The sequence below is a fragment of the Paramacrobiotus metropolitanus genome, unplaced genomic scaffold, assembly GCF_019649055.1.
Source record: "Paramacrobiotus metropolitanus isolate TYO unplaced genomic scaffold, Prichtersi_v1.0 Parri_scaffold0000067, whole genome shotgun sequence".
NCBI lineage: Eukaryota > Metazoa > Tardigrada > Eutardigrada > Parachela > Macrobiotidae > Paramacrobiotus > Paramacrobiotus metropolitanus.
The window spans coordinates 462,060-479,677 of NW_026570287.1; the positions used below are offsets into that span (position 1 = coordinate 462,060).

Genomic DNA, 17,618 nt, shown 5'->3' on the forward strand with positions numbered 1-17,618 from the left:
CAGCATAATATATCTTTATTATTAAAATCTTCCTTTCAGCTTTCCTTCTGCACAAGAGACGACAGTTATAGCTTTCTCCTTACTGAGTTCCCTCAGGGAACTCACACATTCATAAACCGTTGAGAAAATAACACAAAGCAGATTCAAAACGTAAAATATAAAATTAAAATAAATTAGAATTCCAGCAACCAACTGGAATCATAAAAGGGAAATTTATAAGTTATTAAAGATTACGTTTTACAGCACACGGGAAAATCCGGAATGGGCTATTACGTTGATAACGATATCAGCACCGATATATTATTGCAAATCCCCAAATTTAAATACCATCGGTTTTACCGGAGAAGCTAGCTTCAGGCATAACGTAGCTGATATCGTCCCACGGATGACGGTATAGGCCTTGTTTCAGTCTACGCTGGTCCAGATAGTGACCTAAAAACAACAGATTTTTTAGTGATTTTTCAGCATCACTCTCCTGGACTATCACTGTTAAATCAATAAGTGACTGGGGCTATGACCAACATTTAAACATTTATTAAACGATCCAACAATTTAGGGAAAACACCTAAACATCAGTATATATGTTTAAGTACACATCAGTATGTTCAAGTGTTTTGGTACAGACTTAGCACGTCTGAGAAAAGTGCCTGTTAACACACGCTTCAGATACCGAAATCCGAATATTTTTCGGAAAACGGGTTGTGACCACGATGGTTACCACTAACTTCGAATTTACTTGTAGCTAACAAGACCTTCCCACATTATTTACCTATGAAACCCATGCTGCGACCCAGAACGAAAATTCCGTTCAGGATGCCGATCTCCACGTATTCATTAGCCTCCTCCCGTGTAAAGCAGCCAGAAGAGCGAAACAGATCCAAAAACGACACCGCGATGAAGCCATCGACGTTCAGAATCAGATTCGGCTTCTTCTTGGTGGTAATCTTTTCCACTTCAAAGGCAAAATCCAAGACTGGAGTTGCCGGGAAGTGCTTCTTCACGTAGTCTCTCAACAGCACAATACGCATATCCGGATTGTTGATCTGTATCAAAGTACAACAATACAATCAAACATTTAAGTTCGTATGGATCATAATGGATGACAATAACCGCAATCATTATTATGCGATACGCTAATTTTTAGTCCCTTTATAACAACAGGAGGGGCAAACGAAACATTGTCATCTTACAACTGTTGCAAAAAAATCAAAAACCCGTCATCAAGCTACGACATTTTCTATGCCACACGAACTAGCCGGTGTCATAATCGTACCGATTTTACACGATGACCAATACCCATGATCGTCTGCCCTTTCTTCTTAGTTTCGTTCACGAAGTCCATCGGTGATTGTCCGCTATCATAGGCTTCGCTGAACATCCTTGCGGCATCATCCAGAGCGCCACCGAAGCGATCACCCTATACAACAATTGTCCATGTGCACCTTATAAAGTGTGCAAAACTTTATAATATTTTATAACTTTTCCTAAATTTAACAAGAAAATGCTACACAGAACCACTGTCGCAGGATGAAAGCCGTGGTGTTAAACAACAAAATTGTTTTCATAACATACAATGGTCAGCAGCCCCGAACACAAGCTGGACACCAGATCTTTGCCGGCGCGCGCGGTTACAATGGTGTTGTGAGCGCCACTGACAGCCGGACCGTGATCAGCCGTGACAATCAGGCACATTTCTAAGAACTTAGCAGCATACGGTGGTAGGCGGCGCTGGAACCACAGGAGACTCAGTACACCACCCACGCCCATGTCTTCCTTGAGAATGTCGGAAATCGGTATGCCAGCATACAACAACTCTTGGCCGCGTTCGTCACAAATACTGGTCATGAAGGAGGCCGGCTTGCGAATCAGACCCAGTTCTCGAGCCCAAGCGTAGTCCATCGGTACCGGCGGCGGTGGGGTATCTGGTGCGGGAACGATGGTGCCGTTGGCCACCAGGGAATTGTAGACTTCTCTGTCGGAACAATTCAAGCATGATACTTTCCATTTACTTAAATGTAAGTCTTTTTGTTCCTATGAAGTAATTTTCAGGGTACTTTACCGGTTTTATCACACAAACCGATAATTCTGAGCCTTGGTACATAATACCGGTATATAAATACTGTCTTCGTTGTACAGTGGGTAACGACCGTAAGTTTCCATTTAAATTTTACTGTTGCGTAAAACTGACAACTACTACGCAGCTGTCAGTTTTACGCAACGTAACGGTGAGTTATCTCTTTTCTAATTATTAAATTTCTTAAATTGTTCAGTCAGTCTAACTATTTATCCTTTCCTGCACTTACATACATTTACATATGTTTGTCCAAAACAAATAGAACCTGTACTTAGTTTTCTGTAACATACCGAATATTTTCGCCAAGTTCGTCAAAGGACCGTGGGACCACAGCGCCGGCCTCGCGTAAGGCAGTATTCTTGGCCACGGCGGTTTCTTTCTCTGCATTCGCACAGGCACCGGCATGCCCGAACTGCACTTCCGAGGAGAACATACTGGCGCATGTGCCAATACACCAGGCCACCACCGGCTTGGTAATCTTTCCGGTTTTGATGGCGTTGCAGATTTCGTACTCTTCCACACCACCCACTTCACCCAGAAGGACGATCATCTTGATCTCCGGATCCAGCTGATAGCGGAAGATGTGGTCGATGAAGGTCGTCCCGGGATACCGATCACCACCGATGGCGATACCCTCGTATACGCCATCTGACGCTCGACTGACGATATTATTCAGTTCGTTAGACATGCCACCGGATCTCGAAACGTATGCAACGCTGGAAAAAAGCAAGGGTATTAAGAAATGTGCACTATTACAGTATACTCATGCCCTATGCCCAGTGTTAGGCGGACTTGATTAAGCCTTCTAAAATCTACCTCGACCGAAAAAAACAGATAATTATCTTAAAAAATTTATGGTCTCATACCTTCCAGGCCGATACAATTTGGAAGACAGGATATTGTCCAGCATGCCGCCCGTGTTGCCGATCTTAAAACAGCCAGGCTTAATGCCGCCCACTGTCGCCGGGCCGATAATGTTGATTCCCTTCTTTTTGGCAATGCGGTTCATTTCTCGCGTCAAGTTCTCCGGGATTCCCTCGGCAATGATCGCAATGGTGCGGATCTGTGGGTACTGCATGATTTCGAGAGTGGCGTCGTACGCCGAGCGCAACGACGCGAAGTTGACGACAACGTCCACTTCCGGGTGGTTTTTCATGGCCTCGCCCAAATTTCTCCACACTGCAAACGGTAACAAGAATTGTCAACATCTGTGGCAGAACCACGAAAAATGCATGCTTCTCAACTCACTGGGAAGAAGGATTTCCTTATGTCCCCAGTAGAATTTCTGTTTGTGGTTGCCCACAAATGGATAGACCATGCAGGCCACCGAGGGTTCACGACGCGAACAAACAAAGTCAAAATCTAACATTTCTTGCACCGCTTTCGGTTGCATCCCCCAAATCATAGCTTTTGTTGTGCGCGAAAAAAGAGTATAATCTTTCACCGAAACGCCATCGCCATTGACTAATCCCAAGGTTTTGCCAACAAAGGTTCCCACTTTCTGGAAGAACTGGTTCTCTTCTGGGCCTTTTGTGGAAGAACTGCTGCGCGACTTGGGTTCCGGTGTTTGATCACCGGTCTACAACGACAGCATGGTTTCATCACCTTGCTTGTAATGAGAACTTTTTCGAGCTCCCATTATTTTACTCTACATAGACTAATTCCCAGTCATACAAAATTCGAATGTTTCGAACAGCATAAACCTTCAATGCAAAAAATCGGCAATGTCCAGGAGTGCTGCCGAAAAATAACAAAAAGTTACCGATCGACGTCAGTCGTGCCTTATGGCTTCGTAATACCCAGTCTCTATTAGTAACGTAACGGCAATACTTTGTAAAAACTGTCACCAAAACATACGCCCCGTGATCTTTAATAGTTTTGTTAAAGCAAAATAAAGCAGCTGCCCAAAGAGGCAAAGCCTCTCTTTATACCGGTTTTAAAACATGATTAAAATAAGGCAACGTCCTGATGTACTCCAGTAGGTAGAGAAGGGTGCCGAAGCAAAACCACAGCCAAGATTTTACCGATTTTCACCAAATAAATACAATCATTATTAGTTAACTAAAGCATAGATAAATATTACTTCATTAGGGCTTGAATATGTCTTATGTTTTAAAGCATACTATGTCGGATACCTACAGTATGGTGTATGAATAGCATTGGATACCTTGTGTTATTAGCTAAATGATGGTGAGAAGGTGAACGTTTAAATTGTGGGAATAATGCCATAGAAGTCAAGTTTAACTCGGAAATTATCTGATGGTGAGTTTCTAAAAGAAATTTAATTTTAAGTTTGTAAACAGTCTATGTAATGGAAGAAATCAGCTATCCGCTGTGTGCGCACATCGTTGTTAAAAATCCTCTCATTAGGTCAAAATCAGAATTTCAAACACTCACAATTCCTCCAGGAAGCAGAAAGTTCGCCGTCGAAAACGTTGGCGGTGCCGGAGCAGGGCTCGATTTGTACTTCAACGCGTAGGCAACCACAGCCGTCATATGTGTCTCGGGGCCATAGACATGTATGGGGATGCCCAATTCTTGACCTAAAGATGCCAAACCGTCTCGATATTTTCTGGCAAACTGCCGTTTATTCTCTCACAGAAAACAGAAAGAAGCCAAGCTGATTCACTGACCGGTTTCGCGCATCACACGTAATCCTTCCTGGTAATTTGGTCCACCGCGGCGCACATAGATGATTATGTTGTACTCGATTATAGGCACCTTGAATTCTTTCAGGGCTTGGACGATTCCCTACAGGGGATGATTCACATGTTGCATAAGAGTAATAATGATTATTACCTAATAGCATAATTTATCAACAGTGAAAAGTCCATCCAAAAAATAAACGAAAACGGAGAAACTGGCTTAACGAAATTTATTTTCATTTAGTTTTTTTACAGTATTTATTTTTTTTATTCTAGCCCGCTTAATCGATAACATAATTTTCCAGTTCATTCGACAAGGAGAAACATCTTTTGCAAGAAAATTACCGAAAATGTCGCGGCAACGTTTGTGAAATTGGCGATGCCTCCACCGATAATCAATACTTTTCCCTCAGGATGGTGCTCCTTCGTCATGAGCGTCAGAATAGTTTTTGCATATTCATAAGTCTGGTGTTCGGTTGGCGCGCCGGAGTATTCACCATAGTTAGCCAGCTCTGCTGATCCGCCCAAGTCACAGATCGTGTCCGCATAGATAACGGACGCTCCGCCACCGGCTACCATCGTCCAGATGCGTCCCTTGGGATTGAGTACTGTCAGCTTAAGCGAGGCTCCGCTCTTCGCATCGAGATCAGCAATGAAAGCCTCCTCGGGATAGGCATCGCGACCGAACGGCGGCGGGAAGTCAACTTTTCCCCATTTGGAGTGGGCCATGAAGTCGGCAGTCGCATCCAGTTTCGCCGCCAAATCCAGAATGTAGACGCGGTTGCTGGATACCACTATAACGAGTCCACGTATTTTTATTATATTCATATAGGAATGCTGACAATTCGTACCCAGTGGATTGATTTCCAAGTAGGTGAAAAAGAGATCCACATACAAATTGTAGATGCCGAAAATAAATTCTGACAGAATTCTACAAACCAAATTCAGTCAATGCAACACAAAGCAAACAGGATAATCAGGTAAGTTTCCTTACGTCTGGACTCCGGCTGGGACATTGGATAATAATTTCGCCTGGATGTCGGAAGCCGTGGGTTTTTCGCCGGTCGCCACTTCCACACGCAGCGCCTTGGAATCCACATCGCCCACATCGACTCCGCCTTCGGTGGTGAACATGATCGTATCGCCATTACGGTGTGAGAAAATCGCCAAATAGTATTCTTCGTTCTGTAATCAGATTGAACTTGAACTCTCGTATGATCGTTGACGAAAAGTCCTAACCGGTGGAAAGGAACGTTCAAATATTCAAATTCCAAATATTCAAGAATGTAAAATTCAAAATTTAATATCATAGCAGACTGTATTTGCAGTTATTGCTTGCTCCTTAATCACCCGTGACCAATAACGTGTTTAGTAAACAAATTCAGTTTAATAATTATAAAATTTAGTGTTCAGTAATAAAGAAAATAATAAATTTAGGGAGAATGTGTGACAAAAGGACGAAACAGTAATATATTTTTTTCCAAAGAAATTATGAATGCAGAGTCATTAACTTCGAAAGGAGAATTTTTAAAAATTCTTAAAGAATGTTGTTTTTGCGTTTGATGAAACGAGCAAAATGCTAACAGCGAGCTTTTCGTTTGCAGTCATGAAGAAACTGCATAAAAAATGGCTTAGCATATGAAGAGCAACAAAAAGATTTCTTGCATCATCCGAACTTCATTTTTTTTCAACCCGTGCGTACCGGTTGATGCGGAACAAAGGGTTCGATAATGAAATTCCTCAGCTTCCCATGAGCTTTGCCCACCGCCACATCCTTCCCGCGGCGCGCCTCCACCCATTCCTTGACTCCCTGGTAATCGGAATTAACGTGGATAAGCCCGAGTTTACCACGTCGCTTGATGAGCTGATCAGGCTTGACAACTAGTCTCTGTAACAAGACAAGCAGAAATCTTCACTAGTCAATCAATAAGCGCAAGGAAAAAATTACCCGAATTGATCGCTTCAACAAGCAGCTAAAGAGCGAGAGAGAAAGAGCGGGAGCGGAAGAGGAGCAAATTTCTTAGATGACTGTCATGTTACGTCAAAACCGACAAGGGTCGGCTTAAATCATTAAACGAGTCCCTGCCTCCCTGGTTTGCGCTGGCTTCCGGTCTGCGGCCAGGGAATTGTGAGCACGATCTGTCGTTAGACTGACAAGACTGTACTGCACAATCAACGACTGAACCACTGGTTGCTCTTTCTGCCTCTCACTCTCTCTCTCTTCTCTCCCGTTTACCACTTTCCGCTGAAAAATCGTTAGGAAGCCTTACACACAAAGAAATACAACCGCAACTCTCTGCCTGTCATCACGGCGGCGGTTATTTTTGCCTCCTTACGGGCATGCTCTCCAGAAAACGCAACATGAGACAAGCACGCGCCTAATCTACAAGTTTGTCCAGGCAATTTGCATCAGAAATCGATAAGACAATCGACATCCCTTTATGCTCGCGTAGGCAGTGCCGCCGCTACTGCTGCTGTCGTGCCAGTGTAATATAATGTCAAGTGGAACGCCATGCAAAAAGAAAAGATGAAACTGTTTTTACTTGCCTCCACGGATAACCACGGATGCTCGTCAGGTAATCGATGAAGATCTGTGTGCTCGTCGATGGTGACGAACTTGGGCTTGACGAGTGCATTGTTGGGGATCGATAAATGCTTGACCAAAAGGGATTTGCCCGTGGCTTCCGAAATGGCTTTAGCGCTCATTGCCGCAAATGAAGGGAATTAATCGGGATGAAGGAGAGGGTTGGCTGGGGATCGTCTAATCACTCTAATGGTCCACAAGAGCAGATGAGCACGCTTTTCTGAACAGGTGGTTCGCGCCTGCAGTCTGTAATCAGCGAAAATGTAAGACGCCGAAATACGGATTGCTGGTCAATCGCTGCTTCGCATGGCCTGGCAGCACAAAAAATTTTTGAACTGTAACACATAAATCAGATGAGTAACGTAACCGCGAGTCAATTAGAACTTGATCTGTGCCGGCGCTGGCCAAACGATGTGAAAATACTGTAAATGTGTGCCAGGTGGCACAAAATTGTAGACTACTGCAAAGAGTGAAGAAAAATTCAAAACAAACTCGCGCATTCAGCCAGCAGCGTCAAGCGGACCGCTCAGGTTAATCAGTTACGTGTAAAGCCGCCGTTTAGACTGTGACCGACAAGTTTAACATCGTAGGTTCAGGTTGCAAGTAAGTACATGGCTTAAAAAAGGATTAAAAAGCCGATAGAATAATAAGTAATATAAACCCAATTATAAATCTATAATCATTTAACCGAAACTAAAAATAAGCCCTCTTTAGGATTAATGAAATAAGTGCAACGGATTACATCATCATTCATGGCAATCTCAGTTTGGGTCAGCATACAACACGTACGAAGTTTACCACCTGCCACCTTGGGCGGAAGTGGGAGCTAAAAATGTTTTAGCATCACACAAGCGCAAATCTGGAAACCGAATATCAATAATTGTTACCATTTTACTTTTTATATAAAATATGGTGAATCTGAACTGCATAGTAAACCACCCTAATCAAACAGTGGTCACTTCATGAGCTACGTCGAAAATTTTAAATCGCTACCGAGCTATGCGTACGTTCCGTAGAAACGTGCGTCTTAAAGTGAGCACGGGTCAAAATACGGCAGATGAATGCGCCAAATTTGTGAAACTGCACGCACGAAAGAAAACGTACGGTAAAAGTTGTTTAACGTTAACCATAAGGTCTAAGCCGAGTTACCGATGGTGTGACCCGTCTTCTGGCGTTAACGGCTGAAAAATACCTGAAAATGCGTGCGCAACTCAAGCAGGCAAACCGTAACTCACTGTTACCCACGTAGAGTACGTAGATCTTCAGCAAGGAAGCAAAAGTTATCGGCAAGCATACGACTGTGTACTGCAACACCGGCACCAGAAAGCATGAGAAAATGTGACTGTCCACGGAAGCGCTTCAGTTTTATATCGCTCGTAGCCCTTGATCTACGAACGAAGAGGCGGAGTAAATTCGTATGTAGTCGCTATTTTACGTATCCAATGAAAATCTTTCATCGTGCTCAACGGCAAATAGGCTCCATTCCGTAAAACTTTCGAAAATCCGATTCGGTTTAGCTCTCGCAGGAAAGGGGGTGTGAGCTGATAAGGCGTTACAAACCCCGCCTGATTTTGTATACGCACCGCATTGCTTTTCCGTAGTCCGTACGAGCACAACAGCACAACTCGTATCGAAATTTTCAAAATTTGTTGTGGTTTGAACTGCTTCATCGCATGCCCCGCGCAGATTCACAGCACTTTTCACACGAAGAAAGAGAACCACATTGCTGTGGAATTCCTTTAGCAGGTTTTAATTTCTTTTTATTTTTTTATCTGTTTTTATCCCCTTTTATTTTGTTTGTGGTTAGGAATTTTTAGCATCTCGGCTTCACTTTACTCACCATTGAGGGCTCAGGGATTCCTCGAAACAAAAGGTAGGTTCACGAATCACGGCTCCAGAAGTGGAGTCGTTATCGGGTGGAATGATCAGGTTCTGTAAACAGTAAATCAGTAAATTAACAACGAAACCACCTACCATTGTTAATTGACTGCAAGAGCTTAGAAACGCTTATTTTATGAAGCAGACAACACCAGAGTAACATTAATCTGGTTGTCATTCTGTATCGTGTCAATAGGATCGTAGAACAGCTCTGTAACTGTATATTCTGCACTGTTTGCAGCAGTCATTGAGTGGTGTATTCGCATTTGAAGATGGCGGACGGGAGCATGAACCACGAGAGCCCCCGAGCTTTCGTGTTAAGCCGAAGATTAGCTACTCCCTCCGTAGTGCGATCCAGCATTCCTAGCACATCATCTAGCGCTTACAATGAGTTCGAGAACCTGTTCGCTCCCCCTCTACCTGCACGGGTCGTCATCAAGCAGTCGTCCTCGTCGCCTGTGCTGGCCCGATCCGAATCTGCATCGGCATTCAAATTCCCCATTCCCCCGGCAGTTATACCCAACGGACATGGAGTGTCATGTGGGTTTTATCAAAAAGAATCTTACTGCTGGTTGTTGCGCAAAACTGTTCAGAAAATGGCTCGTTACGTCGGTTTTTTGTCGTTATGATGGCTTTACTGTGCCGTCTAAATGTGTTTATGCGTGTATATATTTTGTATCACAAAGTGCGTTGTCTGGTTTGCTGAAAAAACGGTTGTCTGCAGCCTTGTCACATCGATCGGAGCAGCATCTGCCCGGGCCGTCCACGAGTGAATCGCTGAAGCGGGTGGCGTCGCTGGGTGCCGATCTGTCAGCGTACGAGGAGCCCGGGTCTTCCGATTATCCCAAGCGTTTCTGCCGCAATGTCAATGTCTCCAGCAACTGGCAGAGTATGGAGTCGCTGGCGGCGTCCACCCGGAAATCGGTGAATGAGCCGAATTTGGCGGCGGTGCTCTTGCGACGGGAATTACCGGATGCATTTGGCAAGCACAGCATGGTGCCGATGAGAGTACGCTGTTCTTTCTTCCGCTGTAATTTTATCGATCACAAACGTTTACACGTGAATTGACTGGATTAATTTAATGAAAATTATACGTACTATCGTAGCTCTTTAAGAACTTGGTTCTCGTTTGCTTTCGCAGAATCTTGATCGCGAATTCTACTCATGCATCACACCGAACATGACGGTTTTGGATGTTCAGCATCCGCCGCTGTTTATTCGCAAATTTTCCCCGGATGGGCGACACCTGTCCGCTTTCAGTAACGATCTCCGATTCCTCATCCTGTTCCGGTATCAGGGAGCCGGGGCGGTGGGCAAGTTCTTCCCGAATCCTGATGCTTTGATTAATCCAGAAGAAGATCAGCAGCTGATGCAGCGGGAACTGTTTTCCACGTTATTCCGGGAAAAAGCCCGCATCCGTATCATTCCGGAGGCTAATGATCCGGCTCAAATTTGCCGGGATTTCAGCCTGTACACTATGGACAGCAAGTTCCTTATCATAGGTACGAAACGCATCACTAGAATTACAGTTTGGTAGTAAAGCAAAATAACGTGCGTATATTTGACATATTGCTGTTAAGTAAGTTCCCCGTTGTAATTATTAATTTCATTTTTCAAATGGTTCACGGATATTGTAGTTACTACTGGACCGTCTGTTTTCGACGAGGATAGCGGCCCGGAGATCCGCCAAACCAACGAATCTCTGACTAAACATGAACGTTCACCCTTGGAAGACTACCGATTTGTCATCGTCAATATTCAGACGTGTGCTATTTGGGATGAGTTGGAATTTCGATTTGATCGGATTACTGTATCCAACAGCGTGGGCGTCTATCTTTGTGGGAACATTTTGTCCATTCTGTCCATACAGCACCAGCGGATTAGCATGTACACTGTAAGTTTTGATGGTATTACTACGCTGTTAACCAACAGTTGCAGTCTATTTTAATCTGACTTTTCAGAGATTAGCTCGTACGAGTATTAACAACTGCGTCAATCTGTTTTTGGTGCTTGATATAAGTTTTGAAAACAGATAATTCCGGATGCAGTAGTTTTTTTTATTTGGAAAAGATATACTTGTAGTAATAATGCAGATTAGCACATCTCCAGTTCATTGGTTTCTGCTCTCTTGTAAATTAGGTTGCTGATGGCAAACTGACCCCGTATCGCACCCTTGGCCAGTATTGCTACGGCGAGAATGATCCCGGTCAGACTTTATGGACCACTCTGTATCCCATCGTGGCACCATGCGAAGAAGCTTTTATGAGCACTATGAAGCAGAAGCTGTTTTTGACATTTTTCCGCATGGCCAAGAAAGATGCCAAAGACACGAAATCATATGGGCCGCTCATGGAATTCCACAAACAGTATCCCTTCTATAAACGCTTGAAGATGTGGAAGTTTCAAATGCTGGATACCAACAACCTCCTCATTAAATGGGCACCGGAAGATGTTGTGCTTAGTCGCACAGCAGACCCATCCAACTATCCACAGTTCCTGAGTTTTTTCGATATTGAAGAATGCAGTTTTTATGCCGTGTACGAGCACCGTCAGGAAAGTATGCTGAACTGGTACGAGAAGCACCGGGATGAATTTCGCAATGCAGCTGCACAACACCCGGATTTTCAAGTGGACCCTTTGCATTCTCGTATGGCATATGAACGGGTGAAACGGCTAACGATGAACTCGAAGTAGGTTGTGTTGGCGGGAATGCTAAAAAATGGTTTGCGGTATCTAACCCTTTTGCCCTAAATTGCTCTTTAATTGCAATTACGATGTTGGATGCTTTACAGAGCTGGCGGAGGAATGCGAGACACGTGTGCGCGTTTGTTAGCTCAACTTCCGATTGCCTGCCAGAATTTCTCTCCCAGTCCTTACGTCGATATGTCATTGTTCCATTACGATACTTCGCTTATATCCAATGTCGAGCGAGCGAAGAGCAAGTCGGACGAGCCGATTCGGTAAGTTTTCTTGCAAGAATGCAAGATATATATTGTTGTCCAATTGAGTCTATTATGAACAACGAAATCAAATGCATTTATGTGTTTCAGTTATCAGAAACGTTTCGGTTGTCAGAAACGTTTCGGTTGTCAGAAACAAACTCATTTGGAAAATGTACTGCTAGTTGGGTGTCTGCTTTCTGTTAACACCCATCGCTCGTTCATTAGCCAGAATTGTGATTAAGTTTAATTTTAGTTGTTTTTGTTGAATTTGGTTGTTGGCATTTTTAACCCCAGGAGCTGTTTTTCAGATTTTACACTCGGCAGTCTGGAACGCTGAAGTTTACGCTGAACGTGTCTCGAAACTCCGGTGGACGTCGTACTAAGCGGTTCGTTACGCATATTTTCCATCCAACCGATCCACTAATCATCACCTGTGAGAAGCCGGGTATTCAGATCTGCGATACGGAAGTGCATCTGCATATCCGCCGTCCAGCGTAATAGGGCAAAGAGCTCGTGGGAAACTGCACAAATTTTGACCGTTGGCGGCGTTGCAGTCGGTGATAGCTCATCTATTTTTGGTTGTGATAGATGGTATTGTGTCTGCTCTGTTCTCTTGTAATTTTTAATATCGCATGCAAAAAGGGCTGACCATGGGCTTTCTGAATTTACTAGGAATATTTTTATCCTGTCTTACTGTTCTTACATTTTTTTATCGTTGATTCCTGCTTGACTTGATTGTATCGCTGTTTTTACCCAGACCTGATGTGTTTTGGGTGATGCTGATCGGAAGTGATCGGAGTTGCAGCTGTAAAAGTTGATAAAATAATTATTGCACGACAGATCCGAACAGGGGTTTGCTTTCTCTATCTCTCTCGCAGAATCAAAAACCGGCGGCAGAAACCACGGTATAATTGTCATAAACACTTTGATTGATGCACATTTGCGGCATTTTGAAACGCAGCCATGTTCCGTGAATCCGGAAACGCCTGCTGCGTGTTCGAGCAGCGTGGAAGAACAATTAACAGTCGGCCTAGGGGTCTTATTATAACGCTTAGTTCTTAAGCTTGAGGTATATGTAATAAATAATTTCATTGTTTACCAAGTGCGATCGATTACTGTGGAGGAAGATATACCTGTTTTGTGTGTATTAGGCCGTGCCTAGTGCCTATCTTTTGTATACTATCAGTATCAACTGCTTCACACTTTTGATTTATGGGTATACGCCTATAAGGTAATATTCGCATACGTACAGTATACGTTGCATCTTATACTGTAGACCGGTATTAAGTGATTAGTTATCCGACGGTTGTTGATGCGCAGCTGTGATTCAGATAATGGCGAGCGCTAAACAACTGTCAACGCCAAAAAGGGAAAGTTGTTCCCTGCGGCGTGCTTGGCGTCGTGTAGCGCAGACGCTCCTCGGATAATGCATATAAAAGGTGCGGTGCAGTCGTCAGTCAGTTCGGTACAAGGTCACGTTTCGGTGATATCGGGTAGTCACATAGTATAGTTCGGAGTCGACGCTATCCACAATGGCGTCTTTCCTGTTCGCCCTCACGGCCGCTGTCCTGCTGGCCTCTACCTTCACTGCTGATGCAGCGGTCATGAAAGGTGTGTCAGTGTATCAAACATCCATTTTCCTTTACAGGAGAATGTGCGACAATATCAGTGTTTCTCACCGCCTGTGTATTCAGGTACCGTTACCTGGCAGATCGATGTTACCGCTTACTTCCAATACTCATCTACCACCCAACGTACCGGCCTGCTGAACCAAATCCTGCAACTGTGGAAATCCAGCTTCGATGGTAAAAATTTGTATACTGACGCACTACGCTGGGATGCAGAAAGATATAGCAGAAATAAATTGTTTCAGCCTCTTCCCAACTGTCCAATGAAAAGGTCACTGTTGTCAGTGACAGCGCTGTCGCCGGTTTCCCCGGATACAAGCAGGTGTCCTTCCGCATTACCGGAAACAGCCCGGCTGGTATCAATGTCCAGAGTCTGGTTACCAAATTCATGACCATTCTGAAAGGTGCCAATATTCCCGGCGTGCAGACCACGCTTAGCAGCTCAGGAAGTGGCAGCATGTCGAACGGTGGTAGCGGACAAATTAGCATGGGTGGTGGCGGTAAGTATTAAACTCCGTATTTATGATATATGCCATGCAACCGCAACCGAAGCACATTAATACTAATTTATCTGAGGAAAATTAATTGTACAAAATTATATAAATATTACAAATATAACCTGCATTAATAAGATAATAAATTACAATTCTTTGCCGTTGTAAATACCGGTAACGCTTTATTGTGCAATTTTTTTCAAAATAACTTTTGCAACAAATATAAAATTATTTACTTTTTTAGTGAGGCAGAGAAGTTGAAAGAACTAACAAACGCTGCTAGAAGCTGGTGAATAAAATTATTGTTTTTAACAAAGGCACCATCAACTGGGAGATCCAAGTGAACGGCCTCTTCCAGTACGCCAACAGTGCTGCACGCGACAAGATTCTTCAGCAGATCTTGGCTCTGTGGACTAAGAACTTTGGTAAATATCTCCCACTTTTGGCCATATTAACAAAATGTGTTGGGGCTTCTGTATCTAACTGTGCCATCCAAACAGCCGGCCAAAACGGATTCAAAAACCAAAAAGTTTCCGTCGTCTCCGAAAGCGCGGGTCCCACGGGCGGCAGCAAACAGTTGACCTTTAAGATTACCGGCTCCAGCAATGCCAATGTGAATGTGCAGTCGCTGATCCAGGCTTTCATTCCCATTGTGCAGAGCGCACACATCATCGGCGTGCAGAGCATTTCCACCGACGGAGGGGATAATGGTGGAAATGGTGACAATGGCTCGTCTAACAATGGTACGTGGTGGCGGTAATGCGTATATACGCGATAAATTAATTGATTACTATACATAATATGGTAAATATGATTATAAGTAAAATAAATAATTCACACTAATTAGCATTCATTTGTGGTCTTTAGATTAATTCTATTTCTAGATGCCGATTAACGGAAATACATTTTCTGATTTATCCTTTACAGGTGCCGGTGGTTCCTTCTCCTGGAGCGGTAACAGCGTCATCACCTTCAAGACCCAGGCTGATCTTGACAAGATCCTGAATCAGATTCTGCAGCTCTGGATCAAGACATACAGTGAGAATCTGCCGAACACACAAGCACGTTTTTGTATTTTTGGCAGGAATTGGAATCTGATTTTCCTTTTAATTGTAGCCATTAATTACCACATCTCACCCGGTGCCAAGATCACCGTCGTCAGCAAACAGCCCGCCGGAGGCGGCAAATTCACCATCACTTACAAAATCACTTATTCCGGTGACAATTCTGTAACCGAGACTGACAGCGATTTCGACAGTGTTATCGGCAATAACAATATCAACGGTGTCATTAGTAATGGCGATGGCGGTGATAACGGAAACGGAAATAATAATGGTAATGGCGGAGGTGGCGGTTCCTTTACCTGGAACGGTAATGTCGTCGTTACGTTCAAGACCCAGACTGACCTCGACAAAATCCTCAACCAGATTCTGCAGCTCTGGATCAAGACTTACAGTAAGTATTTTATGGGAACCTAATTAATAATATTTCAGTAATCAGTTTATGATATCAGTGCAGAAATCGGGGAAATGGTGCGATCATGTTGAAAATTTTTGCAGCCACCCAGTACCATATCGGGTCTGGCGCAAAGATCACCATTGTTAGCAAGCAGCCGGGAGCCAATGGTCAGTTTACCATTAATTACAAGATCACTTATAGCGGCGATAGCTCCGTCACCGAGACGGACAGCGACTTTGACAGCGTTATTGGCACGGCTGGTATCATTGGAGTCGTTATTAATGGTAATGGTGGCGATAATGGTAGCGGCAACAACAACGGTGCCGGTGGCGGTCGCTTCTCGATCCAGAATACAGTTGTTATCAAGGTTAGCAGCGCCGGTCAGATCAGTGGCTACCTGCAGAAGATCCTGGCTCTGTGGATTCAAACATACAGTAAGCCACAATATCGTTGTGTACAGATATTAATGCAAGTGCTACTCGTATAATTTTATCTGCACCGACTGCACGTGCAAATGGTAACAAACGAGTCATGGTATACATTTATAATTAATAAATATATTGATCTCATAGCGCGGAAGTTACTAAGTTATTCTAATAAAACTTCCGCCTGCGTTTGTAAAATTACCCGCCAAAGTAAACGAATGAAAATTATTCCAACAGGCAAGCTGTACAAAATCAGCGGACAAAAGATTGTACAGATCAGCGCCTAGTCCACCACTCCTGGCTACTTCACTGTGACCTACCAAATTACCGGCTCCAGCTCGCAGTCCATTGATGCTGACCAAAACAATGCCGACTTCAACAAGCTCATTGCCGCCGGTAAAATCATTGGCGTTTCGATCACCATTACCACGAACGGTGGAAATAATGGCGGCGGAAACTTCGCTATCAGTGAAAATCAGCAGAACGGAAAGAACGTCGGTAAGACTCTGCATACCGGTATTTGGTGCTTTCCCACAGAAACAATAGTGCCTGTTGCTTTCAGGGCCCGGTAACTTCGATGTGACCTTAACCGTTTACCTGTCCTACCGCTCGGCGGCTGAGCGAGAGAATTTCCTCCAACGTTTGAGGGTCATCTGGAACAATGCTCTGAGTAAATCATAATTATTTTCAGCAAGCCAAATCAAGGGTATCATTGTTTTTGTCCATTTGTAGATGACTACCAAGTGACGAGCCTGGCTATCAAATTCGTCAAGGAGCAGCAGAATGTCGGCACCCTGCCGAAGGATCTGGGCGGTGGCCCCGTGAACAAAGTCTGGTACCGTCTGACCGGCAGCACGGTGATGACCTTCAACACTGCCGAAGTGTCCAAGGTCTTCGAACAGACTGTTGTGGATGCCCATCTTGGCGGTGTGGAATTCACTCTCCAGTAAAAGCGATGATGATATCGTGAGCTTGTGCCTTGCGCTTTTAGTATTAGTTTCTGAATCATAGTGATGGGTGAAAAGGGTTGCTAATGCTTTAATTCGGTTAGCAAAATTAATTGTCTCGCTAGCTGCCTGAGACGTTGTACGTGGTTTCTGCAGCGGTAAAATAGAAAATAATAAATCAACAGAATAATCCCAGGAAATACAACTGTATCTGTATGTAATTGCAGGTAATAAACTGCTTTAGGCTAGATGTCGCTAGACTGTTTGTTGGTATCCGGCATTTCCGGATGCTCGAATTGAAACGATGATTTGATAGGATGCCAAAACATGCCAGTGTGATAAAGCAGTTTTTATATATATTTGCCTCAAATTTTCGTGTTAAATATAGCAAACAATTTCTGAAATTTCAAAAGCCCAGGTTTTAAAGCATTTAAATTCTACTTGCATATTTTTAACAGTTCTAATAGCTAATATATAACTGAACTGGGTTATACCCAAGTAATTACGCGAAAGTTCCCAGGCACCAAAGTAAATGTCATTCAT

The 17,618-nt window shown here is 43.8% G+C and overlaps 3 protein-coding genes across 7 annotated transcripts; 2 read left to right on the plus strand and 1 right to left on the minus strand.

The window, feature by feature from the left end:
- Window positions 1-8,631, minus strand: LOC129594357 (ATP-citrate synthase-like). 3 transcript variants are annotated; one of them, XM_055491014.1, is made up of 15 exons: window positions 8,496-8,631; window positions 7,267-7,549; window positions 6,422-6,607; window positions 5,714-5,904; window positions 5,571-5,650; window positions 5,065-5,513; window positions 4,708-4,825; window positions 4,472-4,617; window positions 3,323-3,653; window positions 2,941-3,253; window positions 2,365-2,790; window positions 1,573-1,972; window positions 1,274-1,417; window positions 770-1,043; window positions 1-432 (listed from the first exon to the last, which is right to left on the minus strand). In XM_055491014.1, exons 2-15 carry the CDS (start codon window positions 7,423-7,425, stop codon window positions 320-322), a joined length of 3,330 nt encoding a protein of 1,109 aa, XP_055346989.1. In that variant the 5' UTR covers window positions 7,426-7,549; window positions 8,496-8,631; the 3' UTR covers window positions 1-319. The 3 variants fall into 3 exon arrangements, with proteins under 3 accessions (XP_055346989.1, XP_055346993.1, XP_055346990.1); XM_055491018.1 differs by having other exon boundaries at window positions 8,453-8,594; XM_055491015.1 differs by lacking the exon at window positions 8,496-8,631 and having other exon boundaries at window positions 7,267-7,749.
- A 332-nt stretch (window positions 8,632-8,963) lies between these two features.
- LOC129594294 (DET1 homolog) lies at window positions 8,964-12,960 on the plus strand. 3 transcript variants are annotated; one of them, XM_055490930.1, is made up of 8 exons: window positions 8,964-9,176; window positions 9,423-9,721; window positions 9,906-10,189; window positions 10,323-10,683; window positions 10,819-11,075; window positions 11,321-11,871; window positions 11,974-12,141; window positions 12,432-12,960. In XM_055490930.1, exons 2-8 carry the CDS (start codon window positions 9,454-9,456, stop codon window positions 12,619-12,621), a joined length of 2,079 nt encoding a protein of 692 aa, XP_055346905.1. In that variant the 5' UTR covers window positions 8,964-9,176; window positions 9,423-9,453; the 3' UTR covers window positions 12,622-12,960. The 3 variants fall into 3 exon arrangements, with proteins under 3 accessions (XP_055346905.1, XP_055346906.1, XP_055346907.1); XM_055490931.1 differs by having other exon boundaries at window positions 9,426-9,721; XM_055490932.1 differs by having other exon boundaries at window positions 9,454-9,721.
- A 615-nt stretch (window positions 12,961-13,575) lies between these two features.
- On the plus strand, window positions 13,576-17,432 carry LOC129594318 (uncharacterized). Its single transcript, XM_055490960.1, has 11 exons — window positions 13,576-13,734; window positions 13,818-13,928; window positions 13,997-14,251; window positions 14,563-14,670; window positions 14,746-14,988; window positions 15,173-15,283; window positions 15,362-15,700; window positions 15,805-16,137; window positions 16,366-16,626; window positions 16,691-16,798; window positions 16,861-17,432. The coding sequence occupies exons 1-9, from the start codon at window positions 13,656-13,658 to the stop codon at window positions 16,413-16,415; spliced, it is 1,629 nt and encodes a 542-aa protein (XP_055346935.1). The 5' UTR covers window positions 13,576-13,655; the 3' UTR covers window positions 16,416-16,626; window positions 16,691-16,798; window positions 16,861-17,432.
- Window positions 17,433-17,618: the final 186 nt, after the last annotated feature.

What these genes read in the sequence shown, in the direction of transcription:
- LOC129594357 (XM_055491014.1), bottom strand. Translation starts at nt 7,425, where the DNA reads ATGAGCGCTAAAGCCATTTCGGAAGCCACGGGCAAATCCCTTTTGGTC. An exon ending in AAATTGTATCGGCCTGGAAG is followed by an intron (nt 2,791 to 2,940) that starts GTATGAGACCAT and finishes GCTTTTTTCCAG; the next exon opens with CGTTGCATACGTTTCGAGAT. An exon ending in TTGGTCATCGTGTAAAATCG is followed by an intron (nt 1,044 to 1,273) that starts GTACGATTATGA and finishes ACTTTGATACAG; the next exon opens with ATCAACAATCCGGATATGCG.
- LOC129594294 (XM_055490930.1), top strand. Translation starts at nt 9,454, where the DNA reads ATGGCGGACGGGAGCATGAACCACGAGAGCCCCCGAGCTTTCGTGTTA. An exon ending in CAACGGACATGGAGTGTCAT is followed by an intron (nt 9,722 to 9,905) that starts GTGGGTTTTATC and finishes GGTTGTCTGCAG; the next exon opens with CCTTGTCACATCGATCGGAG. An exon ending in CAGCAAGTTCCTTATCATAG is followed by an intron (nt 10,684 to 10,818) that starts GTACGAAACGCA and finishes CGGATATTGTAG; the next exon opens with TTACTACTGGACCGTCTGTT.
- LOC129594318 (XM_055490960.1), top strand. Translation starts at nt 13,656, where the DNA reads ATGGCGTCTTTCCTGTTCGCCCTCACGGCCGCTGTCCTGCTGGCCTCT. An exon ending in AATTAGCATGGGTGGTGGCG is followed by an intron (nt 14,252 to 14,562) that starts GTAAGTATTAAA and finishes TTTTTAACAAAG; the next exon opens with GCACCATCAACTGGGAGATC. An exon ending in CAATGGCTCGTCTAACAATG is followed by an intron (nt 14,989 to 15,172) that starts GTACGTGGTGGC and finishes TATCCTTTACAG; the next exon opens with GTGCCGGTGGTTCCTTCTCC.